At 38.3% G+C, this 13,130-nt stretch overlaps 1 protein-coding gene across 12 annotated transcripts in view; it reads right to left on the reverse strand.

The window, feature by feature from the left end:
• Window positions 1-13,130, reverse strand: part of SCML2 (Scm polycomb group protein like 2) — a 71,766-nt gene that overhangs the window by 25,339 nt on the left and 33,297 nt on the right. For all 12 annotated transcript variants that reach the window (XM_055802348.1, XM_055802349.1, XM_055802345.1 and 9 more), the window contains 2 exons: window positions 12,578-12,666; window positions 10,897-11,140 (listed from right to left, as the gene is read on the reverse strand). In XM_055802348.1, coding sequence (XP_055658323.1) covers window positions 10,897-11,140; window positions 12,578-12,666 — 333 coding nt within the window. The remainder of the gene's footprint in view (window positions 1-10,896; window positions 11,141-12,577; window positions 12,667-13,130) is intronic.

Consider the following 13,130-nt stretch of genomic DNA (forward strand, 5'->3'; position numbering starts at 1 on the left):
CAATGACAACTTAAAATAAAATGAACAGAACTTTAACCAAATGCTGGCATAGCATTACTTTTATGTCTCTGAATTGCTGAATGACATCTTGCATTAAGCTGTACATCTGGAAAGCAAAACACTATCAACTGTATGCTGTACAATACAGCTCTACATACTGCATCCTGTATTATGCTTACAGCAATGTAAAATGCAGCTATTTTTTTATTTATTTTGCCACACAACTAACTATATATTTAACGAAACAATCATGACCTCATAAAGAAATGTTCTTTCACAAATTCTTTGTGCCTCTGCCTATGCTGAAATCTAGCAAATGCATTTCTACTCTCACACAGTAAAGACACAGCTAAGGTTAAATACACAGCTAATTGCAATGTCAACAGGTTCTAGGAGCACAGGTATGAGTGTTGGGATACTGGGCAATCCCTACTCCCTTACAGAAGGACATTTACTGGACAAAGAGCAACAATGCAAACAGCTCCAATCACAGGCTGCCCTCTTGAACCACACACACCAAGTACACTTATGTCACCATCTTCCTACCTGTATACGCCAGAGGACCAAATATTAGCAGCATTAACCATTAAGGGGAGGGTCAGGTCCCATTTGGTATTTTTCCTTCTGCCTAGGGCTGAAGCTGCTCTTTTCAATAGGCAGGACTGCAACAAAGCCCATGCTGCCTGGGCAGGCTCCTGGAGATAGCAGCAAATGAGGAGACTGCTATTTGCATTTGTTGATTTAAGAGAGGATGGGGGGAGCGCAAGGGAGTGGGAGACTGCTAAAGTAATTCCCATATTGTCTGCAGGCTGTATTGACAGTGATCATCAGTCACCTGCTCATACTTCCTTCACCCGGGCCTTCAGAAGGAGACCAAAGGTTACACTGGGTCACAGGATCTGGAGGGAAATGAAAAGACATGCAAAATGGAGCTGCCAACCCACTGCATCTGTAGACAGAGTTATCCCCACTAGGCCACATGTTCCAAAAACTAAGACATTTTAATAGTCTCATGAGAACTTGTTAAAATATAACGATGAAGAGAATAGAGAGAAAAAATGCCAAGCTCTGCTTGCAATTACTGCAGTATTTAGCTGGGATATTTACAACCAAAAAAGCACATTTGCCTTTTCAGGATGCTGCTTTGCATCACAAAGGCCTTCTCATTTGCACAAACAAAATCAAGCATTTGTGTCATGTTGCTCTTCCACACAAATATCCACTGCTCCAGCTTCAGGAACAGGATGCATTGCATGGCACTCTTGTTTACACCCAAAAACTGTACTGGCATCCTTAATAACTGAAGAGCACAGATTACACTACACAAACACACTTTAACATAGTAATGTTAGCAACGGCATTGCTAACGTTTAATGCAGTTAAACACCATTTTCAAAGTTCAGAGCTCTAGTTATACTGTCACATTAATGAGGGCTATAGGTGACTACCTCTATGCAACACACAAACGGCTTTCATACTTTCAATTATTGCTTATTCAGAACATTCTCATTTTCCCCCCAAACTGTTCCGTGAGAATTCCAATACCCACAAACTTTGTATCCAACACATGTAAGAGAAACCCCAAATCCAGTACATTGGAACTCACAGCCTAAAGATGCTTTGCCACAACTCAGTCCTGGTTCGAACTAGCAGATCCACTGGAGTCAAACAAGCTCATTTGCATGAGAAGGACATGAAAGCTTAGACAGCCAAATTCTGCTTGTAGAAGCAGAAAAACTGCCCAGACACATGCAGAACTGCAAAATTTGACCCCAGAATGTTATCCCTGATATCTCTTGCCAGAATAAGTCAGATATTTAAGACAACTGTGAAATCTGAAGCCACTGAAACCTCCAGCGCTTGGGAAGGGGATGGGACAAGATGACAGCTCAAAAGCCTGAATTCTCATGCAATTCTAATTAGTAAAATACCCTCAGATAATCCACAGTGACGGTTTAGCTCCATGTTTTTACAGAAAGTGAGGGAAAAGAGGTTCAGATTTTTAATATTTAAACATTAGAAATCTACATTCAGGTAGTGTTACAGAGCAGCAATTACAAGACAAGACTTTAAAACGCTTTTACTTTTTAGTGAAATTACATGCAGCAAGGTAGAGACCGATTTTGCCATACATTTTGTGAACACAGCATTGCTACCTTAGGTGAAGGTGCTAATTAGGACAGTAAAAACAGTAATCCAGTGTTTAAACCAGCATTGCTTTCAAGACAGAAACAATTCTAATTGTATGTCAGTATTGTTCCTATGCTCCCACTGAGACACAAGCCAAATGTTCTTCTGAGAATAAAAAAACCTGGCTGTTCTCTCACCTACAGATAAAAAAAAGAGGCTAAGAGGTTTAGCAACCTACCCTAAATCCATGTGAGTATTCCACAGCAGAAGTAATGGAAACTTACCTCCTGACTTTTAGCCTGGGATTTTAACTGTAAAATTAACTTTCCTTAATACAGTAAGTTATTATCATGATAGTTTTGACAACTGGCAAAGGAGGTGGAAAAGATTAGCAATTTTTCGAAACAGCTTACTGCCAAGGATTATAAAAATTTATGCCCTTATGTCTCAATTGAACAAGAAAGCCATACAAAAGCGTAAATATCTGTAATACATGCCACCTCTTTCTATCTGTGTTTGGATTACTTCCGATTAAGAGGTAGCTGCAAGATCCTAATTGATATGTTGCTATGATACAAAATCAGTTGTAAGTCATCGTTTTGCCATCTAAAAAGCAACATTGCATTTGGAAGCTTCAATATCAACCTTGGCAAGACATGGACGTTACGGCTTACAATTTTCTTCTTTCTAGGTTTTAGTTTCTGCTACCAGTACAACAGAAGGGAAAAAGGAGGAAAGAAAAAAGGAAAGGAAAGGAAAAGAAGTCTCTTGCTACCTTCTGTGAAAAACCCTAGCCTTCCTTTCACAGCCCTGAAAGGTGAAATGGAGGGCTCCAAGCAACATAAGACCAAACCAGAGGAAAGGAAAGCATTGCTTTGCTAGTGACTTCCCCAGGCAGCGCTGTAGCACCACCTTTGGTCCGTCACCCCACCCCCGCCTCCCACATTTTGTTTCAAGAGCTAGGCAAGACAGCACTTATGGAACAGACCTGTGAAAATACTAGTTATGCTCCATCAAAACCCACTGCTAACCAAACTAGCGTGCATTACTTCCAAAAAATCTACTTTTAATAGCTCAGCTGGAGCAGGGGGTGTGAGGGAGTGCAGGGTACAAGCAAAACAAAAGAAAGACTCCTTGGAAGATCTCTCCAGTTAATCTCAAGAAGTGTGAAAAGCCAGCTTCTAAGTCTCACCCTTCAACAAAGCATTCCTTTTGCAAATTAACTAAATTAACTGTATTTTGTTGATAAGCTGAGAAGGAAGAGAGCAAGTAATTACCCAATAAACTATCAAAGCAGCACAAACTTGAGTTAACTTAAGACGATTTAGGTGTGCTAATGATGAATCTGTCAATAAGCCTGGCAAAGCCTAGCTCTACACATCAGGTAAGAGTTTTAACACTCCGATTCTTCGCCCCACCATTACTGATTCTGACCAGGTTTTGCCATCATTTTTCCCCAAATAGCATCAGCAGGATGAAACGAGGGGCCAAAATGAAACAACAAAATGCAACAAGCTTCAGGGGAAGAAAAAAAAGAAACAAAGAGCATGGGTAGTGCAATGCCACAATTTGTTTCATCTTGATATCTGAATGACAGAACCCATATTCTTAACATAGCTTATAAGTACTAACCACGTATTTCAAAAAAATCCACTCAATCCCATCCACTAGTTGGGCAACACAACTACTGTTGGTATTAGTATACACAAGACCTGAAAAAGAGCAAATAAAAAAAAATTTCTCCATGTAACAGTTAAAAATACATGTGTTGCAGTACTTCTAATTCAAAAGAAAATTACAACTACCTTATAAATAAACATGGTAAGATGGTGAGGAAACCAGACTTACAGTAAGGTCACAGCTCTGGGAAAGGCAAAACCTTTATTTTTTCTTAAGTGATTACTGCCCTGTAGCAGCACCATCCAGGCCTTGCTGCAAGATGCCAAGAAACATTAATACCAAATAAAAAAAGCTTAACATGTGAGAGAATGTGGCAAACCAGATTTTAGCCTGAAGCACTCGAGGAGTTTTTCATGTACAATTCTGAAGACAGCATAAATCTGCTTACTGTACGTGCCTGATTTAACTACTGTGACCTGCTCATGAAAAGACGCTGGCTGCACTGAGAGAAAAATGAAACCTTCAGCAGTAAGAAATTGTACCATTTACCAACATTTGGTTTTTTCTTTGATGAAACTTAAGAATAACCATGCTTATCTGATTTTTTTTTTTGGCTACTTTAAGCAACGCAGAGTCTTTTCACAGATCTAACTGTAGCTCCATCTAAAGTTTCAATACTTCTTTTGTTTCACCTGCAAACATATGAGTAGTACTTATGTTTATATTGATGTTGCACATTTGTGTACAGTTCAGCTGAAAATACAGCACAGCTATTTTGACATAATTTCATTCTCAGTAACAGAGAAGTGCATCTCCAGTATCTAGCTTGGAAAAATCTGCACAAAGTAAGCATTGAGAGCACGCTGAAAATTAAATAGAACTAAACTAAGAAATCATAAAACAGAAAAATGAGATACTTTTTAATCTCTGCTTGAGCCTGTTACTCTTATTGTTGCAGACGGCTTTTGAAGGAGACCTTTAACATCATAGGCTGATTAGCGTAATGAAAGAAGATTGCTCTCACCGACAACAAATGCACTGAATTGGGAGAAGAGCAATGAGGGGACACACAATGTGGAAGGGGTGGGAGACAGAGGACAAGGACGGAAGGAAGGACGGATGGAAGGCAAGCCACCAAGGATAAAAGCTACAGTGTACCACTGTTTTTATGGAGATTACTACAATATCTTCCTTTGGTTACCCAAATTCTCTCCTGTACAGCGCAGACAGCAGTTCCTCCTTCGTGAGTTCTTGTATCACCTTTATCCATCAAAGATCCAGCTTCATAAGACTGTGGGGATCAAGGATATACAGAAACTGATCCCTCTCCAGACGCTGTTCACATCCAAATGGTAGATACTATTTTATACTGAAATCAATCTTTGCAGGTGAAACTACTTATTTCCCACATGGCTTGTCACCAGTTGTTCTTTTGTTTTCTCTCTTTTATGGAAAAGGTTGTACTTCTATTATAAATAAAAAGGTGGGTTGCCGGAGTAACTACCATTTACATGTAATGACTAAACAGTAAAATGAATTTATATAGAAAAGGCAAACGGAAACTGCTCTGACAATATTCAGTCATCTGCCATCTACTTCAATCATAAGCCTCAGATACGACTAGCTACAGTGCAATACAAGAATATTCTTAGGCATAGTAACAGCTTTATATTATTCAATTGAGTAAAATAAAAATTACAATCTATGGTGATTAAACAGAAAAGCATAATATGTTTGGCCTGGAAAAAGAGTTAATAGAAAAACATCCAAAAGATATCAAACTTTAAAAGCCTTTTTAAAGCATATCAAAAGCAGTGCAGAAGTTATATGGACCCAACAAATGGTCAAATTTCAGAATGAACAAATGTGGAAGATAACACTACAGCAACAAGATTAAATGGGGTTTTTGTGTTCATACTCACTCAAGGAAACTCATCCCATCAGTTCCCATATCAGAACTTCTCCTCACAGGGATTTGAAACAAGCGCCCTGACATGAAGTACCAGTGGGAGAGGTCAGGAAACAGAGATGAAACAAGCAGTAAAGAGATGGCAGGACATATAGCACTTAGGAGTTTTAAGGAATTGAAAAAATGGAACGTCTAACCTACCGATGGTACTGTGCAAGTTTGCGCTTACAACTGCCTCAAGTTCAGAGGCTTAAAAAGGTGGTTAATGTGATGCCAACAGTTTAGCCAGCAAGGTATGGACAGGACAGCTTATGTTTGTACTGGCCAAACGGCTAAAAGCACTTGTACAGAACAGAGGTAATGAACCCAAAGATAAATACAATGTATTGGGAGAGAGCCAATCATAGCTTTTGTAGAGAAAAGTCACATTTTGCAAATGTATTATTGATCTTTTTTTTAAAGGAGTCAATAAGCAAGCAGATAATGGAAAGTCAATTGATGTAGTCTCTGGATTTGCACTTGTCAAGATCTCACACCACGATCTTTTAAAAAAGTCCTTAGTTGGCAATGGATATGAGGGAAGATACTCATGATCATTCTAAAGAATTTCTTGGAAAATACCAAATGGTGGCCAGGAATAAACACGTTTCCACAGTCAAGAGAAGACTCTAGAAAATCCTGATGAGATCTCTGCTTGGGCTTGTGCCATTCAGTTCATATATGATCTAGGACAAGAGTAAAGCATAAGATGGCAACAACTGCTGAACAATTACTTGAGTCAGTAAATATGTATAAAAAGATCTTGCAACCAGTAGAGCAAGTAAAAGATTAAATTCAATGTCAAGCTAGATCCTGTGATCAATGATGGGCTATTAGCTGATGTATACAAAAATGACATCTTAGCATTAAAATAAGTATTTCTATGACAGTATTAATTCACTACTCAGTAGTAGTCCAAAAATCCCAAATCCAATTCATAAATAACTACAGAAAGAACAGAAAATAAAACAGAAACCACCACTATGCCACTAAGCCTTAAATACCTCATGCACTTCTGTTTCCAGTTGCTCAAAAATGCCAGAGCTGAAATGGAAACTGTACAAAAGAACAAGGGTGATCACAGGAATTAAACTATGTAAAAATAAAAAACAAAACAGAACAGGATTTTAGAAGTTTGAAATACAAACAGGTGAGGGAAGCTAGAATAGAGGTCTAGAAAATTGTGATGAAAAATTGTGAAGGCAATTAGGGAATGACTATTTACTGTCTCTTCCTGTACAAGTACTGGAAGTACAAGAAGCTATTTTAGTACAAGAACACAAGGGCACAAGTGAAACTACCAGAAAGAAAAAGGATATCTCCTTTTCCACAGAATATATACTCAAGTACACAATTCCTTAACTACAGGATGTTTTAGGTGCTAAAAGTTCAGATGGATCCAAAATCTAACTGAACAAAATAGATCAAGCTCCTGCAGGAGGTACTCAAAAGCATTATTTTGGGCTTGGGTGGTGCTGGGTTGTAGACGGCCAGATATTAGGAATACTTCTGCAAACCTCTCTCCTATGTGCTTATGCTTTTCTTCAGACATCTTTCAACCACCGCTGGAGAAAGCCTGCTTGAGCAGATGGTCCTTCAGACTGATCCAGCATAGACATTATCATGTCAACTTTTTTCACCAGCTATAGTTCACAATTATGTTCCTGAGTGACAAGTAATCTCTAAAAGCACTTAAGTGACTGAGGAGCCAACTGAGAGCTTACGGGTCAGTATCAAAGCAAGGGCAGGGACAGGTGACATTATACTGGGAGTCTGCTATAGGCCACCCAACCTGGAAGACCGGGCAGATGAGGCCCACTATAGACAAGACAGGAGCAGTCTCACATTCACATGCCTTGGTCCTCATGGGGTACTTCAACCACCCCGGTATCTGTTGGAGGGACAGCATAGCAGGGCATAAGCAATCCAGGAGGTTCCTGGAACGTGATGATAACAGCTTCCTTCTCCAAGTGTTCTATGGTTCTATGACCAAAAGACACAGAATATTAACCTTGGGCCAGAAGGCCAAGCCAACATCAAGCACTGTTGTCAAACCATACCTAACATAAATTACTCCTATCAGAGTATTTCTAAGAAAATGAGCTACAATATTAGCTAACTGAACACTATATTGCACACCACTGTACACATACCCTGACACCCAGCCAGGTCCACTTAAGTCACACCATCTAATAAGGACCAGAGACAAAACATCAACATGAAAATTAAGAATGCTAAAAACAGTTTCTCCGAAAGAACTTTTCACCTATCCTCTCCATTTTATCTGCTATTAATTGCATCTTAGTTCCTGACCTTATGTGTCTAAAGCAGTTAGACAGATAGTGAGTTACAGAAGGAAAGGGTATAAAGACTAAACATTCCACATAATCTGGTCTGAATACATTCATCCACATCTAAGAAGCCTGTGTTTAAACTGTTCTTAAAAACATTCCATGACAGAGGTCCTACATTCTCTCCAGGCATCCTAAACTGCTAAGATAGTAAACTGCTGAAATAAAATCTTGCCTGCCATCTTCTCTCCCTTACTGCATTTCATGTCTCTTTCAAAAGGTTAAATCAGACCCCAAAATATAAGTCTCAAGGCAGGGAATTGTTGTCCTAGGTATGGATGAAATTTAAAGCATCCTTTATCATTTTCATACTTGGATTGCAGGATATTGGTTTTGCTTGTTCCCTAAAATCTGAGGGAGTGTGTTCCCCCCCACCCCAGTCCTTTAACTAATGATTAAACACATTTAAATGCTTTCAGGAGAGGTAGTTAGAAGAATCAAGAATACTTCTCATTAGATTCACTCTGAAATTTAAGCCACACTCAGTCAATTATTTTCACTTTCTATTGCAGAAATTCAAGGCACAAATACTAAATTAACCTACAGGAAAAAAAGTCCAGGCCAGAATAATACTGTAATATTTCAAGCGAATCCCTACAACACAGTATCTGTCATACATTTCTTCCTTAACAGGAGTAGTCAATGTTAATGTGACTTAATGAAGAATCCTGACAACATCATCATATTTCTGAATTGAAATGACTTGATTACACTTTACATCTTAATAAAGGACTATCATTACAGTGCTTTAATGGCTCAAAAGCTATAAAGTAACAGTGAAAAACATAACCTGAGAGCAAAAAATATTTCATCTAGCTATGTCAATTTGACTTGTATGTGTATGACATGCACAAACACCACAAAAAATAAGCACATGAAGCAAAATTCGAAGAACAAATTCTTCATGCTCTGAACAGGGGAAGAAGGAGCATATGCAATTTTAATAAAACTGCAGTTAACTTTGGGCTCACTTGTAGATTTAAAAACAACAAAACCCCCAGTCTGCACCTCTCTGCACTCTGTTTCTACCACACGTCCAAAATTCTCAGTTTTGACTACAAGTCTGTAAGACCCTTGCTTCAAGTTTTATTAATGCCTAGCATTATTGTTTTGCATAACAAAGCAATGGAATCCATAAAAGTACCTGGGAAGGTATTTCAAGTATTCAGCAAATTTGAACATAGGCAAGAATATTGTTTTATTACCTGAACAACTGGAATATGTAATCAACTTTACTAACTAATTGTTAAACAACTCTTTGATCTCTATCAAGTCCTAATCAGGCAAGAAAAATTCTGTATGTATTATCTCAAAATATTGCTGGTTTTCCAGCTGGAAAACTGGAGTAGACTAAACAATTTAATAATACATCTTTCCAGAAGATGCAATTGGACTCAGCCACCTAAACTGTCACAAAAATATCTTCTAAAATTTTAATTTTACGCCACTTATTTAGACAATCTCTTTTGTACAAAGCCATTTTATTTCACCACAATTAATGTAATTAACTTACCATAATAACACATCTCATCATGATTTCTCGAGACAAGGTCAACCTTCTGAAGAAGCTGAGACAGTTTCCAGGTTGGGAGCACAGAAACATTAAGACTGAGGTCAGCTTGGTACCTATTAGATGCCTTCTGATCAAATGCAGATTGCCCTCACCTGCCTTCCCCCTGCAGGTTTGTACTGGCAGGTCATCCCGGATCTGCCAGTACAGCTACACGCAGAGTTGCTCCCTTGCTAAAATCCACCAAAACAGACTAAACTACATTACAGGTACTATGACCACTGGCAGTAACTGTAGACAGTAAATACAGACAGGCAGATGAGGGCAAAGATGCAGAGGTACACTTAACTCAATTTCATTTAGATTTTCCATATGGTTCTCGACCTGCTGGCAAGAGATTGAGAAAAACAATGGGGATGGAGAGGGCAGTAAACATGACTGATTTCTTGCCTTCTTGCTTCTGTTCATTTAGTAGTTCCAGTGAGAGTTCTGTGATACTGGTCTGCTAGTTCCTTGCTCACCTAACACCAGCTGTGAAAATGCTCACCATAAGAACAATTATTCTGGTCCACGATATTAAAGTAATTAACTAAAATATGGTACCCCTCTTTAAAAACCTCTCTTTCTGTCAAATTTGAAAGGAATGGAAGAACTCAAACAGCTTGAGAGAAAAAATGCCTTATAGTACAGAAACATGACAAGAGGTCCCTAGAGTAGCAGAGGGGTTGCATTCAGGGATACCCTTCTTTATGCCATTTCCCTTCTTCCTAAGGTAGATAGCTGTGTATTATAAAGCACAGTGGCCATTAGTTAAAGGGGCTCTGTAACTCTATGTACAAACCTCCTTAAAGGCATGAGGATGATAACGCATTCAGAATAGGCAGCTTCAAGACAGAATTTTTTGAGTATGAAGGAAGAAACACTAAATATATAGTTTAAACTTGCAATCATCACAGAGGCAAAGACTACGTTCTTAAAGTGCTGCTGGAGCCAATATATTAGTATCATTAAACAGCAGCAGTTAACTAACTAGAATACAAACAGCAAAATCTTGTTTGAGTCCCAGATTCTTCATAAGCACACAAAAAATAAAGATTATCAAAAGCCCTCCTAACAGTATTAAATCAAACATGTTCTCAGAGCTACTATGAACAAAATTGTTTCCCAAAAACTACCCTATTAGCTTTAAACTTCATAAAGAAAATTTAACAACATTTCATCCTCATCAGCTACTCACAAATCAAATCTTCAGTCTTATCTGCATACAGCCAGCTGGTTTTTACAATTCTGCTGTAATTGAGGGGGAAATAATTAAGCAATATTATTAGTCCTCTTACCATTGTTCCCTGGTGGTTGTAATGCATCTCCTGTCAAGCTACACCATCCAACGGGGAAAATATCTCGAGAATCACATCTGCACCAATAGTCAAATGCTCCTCTCCAGCCATCAAATGTAACAAAAACTTCATCTCCTTTAACATCTCCAATGGTTGCTGGGCAAATCAAGTATGGGTTTTTTCTATCTATAGCTTCAAGTTTCATTCCAACTTTAAAGCAGTTTGGCACAGGTTTTGGTGGTTCCTACAAAAGTAAAGAGTAGTAGAATATTTGTATTTCTATGGCCTCTTAAAAATAAAAAAACAAACCTCTATTTATCTTCAAATCCTTACTTCTTACACCCACTACTCTCAAAAAGTTATAGTAGACATTCAAGGACACCTACTCATATTTCAAATTTGGTTTTGCTCTTCTGTGCTATAAAAAATCCAGATTCTGTTCCCAAAAACACAGCTGGGATAATTAGCAAAATTCTCCATGACAGAAAGACCCTGCTAGAAGTATTTACATAAGCAGTAGGTTGCACCCCATACATTATGTCGGAGCAGCAAGACAGCAAAGACACTAAAATGAAATTATTACATGCTAATAAAGAAGAGAAGGTTTGCAGGGAATGGATATTTCTGGGGACTGATAACTGCCTGGTAAAAGCTTCACCTCTCAATTAATCCATGAAAAATTCATTAGCATTGGACATTATTTACAGGCCTCTGTTAACTCAGTTGGCCTGAGACCAATTCCAAGTGGACAAAAGAAAAACAAAAATCAAGTCAATGTGACCAGCATAAGTGTACCCCCACAGCAGGAGTTGTGACCTGATGGAACGTGAATTACCACCTCAGCCTCAGGAGCCTCATTACCCAAAAGCCACCTCAAACATGCTGGTAGGCTAGCACTGGGAAGCGAGGCTCATCATGCCTCAGGAAATTTATATAATCTTACATAAAAAGAAAGTATATAATTATATAAAGTTAACACGCAAGCAATGTAATTGCAGGTCTGAACCCAAGTGTTTGATTTGCTGACATACTTGTCAGTGTCACTCTCAGTATCAAAAATGAAGTCACTCAATGTGACAGCAGGGTTTTACCACCTCGACAAAAAAATGAATCAACTAGTCATTTTAATATTACTGTTAGTTTTGTATAATTTTCCATGTTTTACACTAACTTACTGAAGAGACATGTTTAAAAAACTGAAGAGCTTTTTCTGCTGTTTTCAACTACTTTCTCACTACATTTAAATTATGACTATGTGCCCAATGAAAACATTTAATAGAACCTTTCCAAGCACCACTGTATTCCAATGACTCTTATTCCCCATTAATTTTTTTTTTACTCCTGTGCGCAATCACATTAATATGGTACTATTAAGAAATACGATATACGTAGTATCTTAAATCTACAAGACACAAAAAATGAGCTAACACGATTTTTCTAAATAATACACCATACTTTGAAGTCTCAGCTCAGGAAAAGAGATGCCTATCTCAATGGAGTAGAAGCAGATCACTTCCTGTCCAGCTTTGTAGCTTGCCAATCCAGTTCAAAGTAATTTCAAATAATAGTCTTGCCTTCCCGTGCTGCAGACAACAGAGTAACATCTTGGAATCCTCATTAAAAAATGTAGCTATGGACCAATTGATCAAAACTTGTTTACTAGCAGTCCCTTTCTTCTTACCTTCTTAAAGAATGCTGCAGGTGCCATTTCAGCTCCATTGAGAGTTCTTAAGAGAAACATTGGCCAAGAAGATGCATTCATCTGGAACCCTGAGTAACAAACAAACAAATAGCTCTACTTTCAATATGTAAAATAAAATAGGAGGATATAAAGTCTATTTTACTAACACCTCATTCCTTCTATTTTGGACTGGGCCAAAATGAAAGTAGCCAAGAAGGAAGAAACAGGGTTGCTGCCAGTGCAGAAAGCTATTCGATGCATTTCCATTCTGAGTGATTTGCCTGCAGAATCACTCACCATAATTTGTGATATTACAGATAAACATCTAGGACTTAATGACACGCCAGTTCTAGCACTGGAGATCATAAGGTTGTCCCACATGATCTCTGGTCCAGTGAAACTTGCCCAGCACAAGCATCTGGCTTACTTTTCATGTCTGTTTTTTGCTCTCATTCTAAAATAACGTCCTCCACTCCAGCTCCTCTCATTTATTGAGAAGATACCTTTTTATTTTCAAGACACTTTTAATTCTTTCACCAGACCACAGACAAAA

This window comes from Falco peregrinus, chromosome 4, assembly GCF_023634155.1.
Source record: "Falco peregrinus isolate bFalPer1 chromosome 4, bFalPer1.pri, whole genome shotgun sequence".
Taxonomy (NCBI): domain Eukaryota; kingdom Metazoa; phylum Chordata; class Aves; order Falconiformes; family Falconidae; genus Falco; species Falco peregrinus.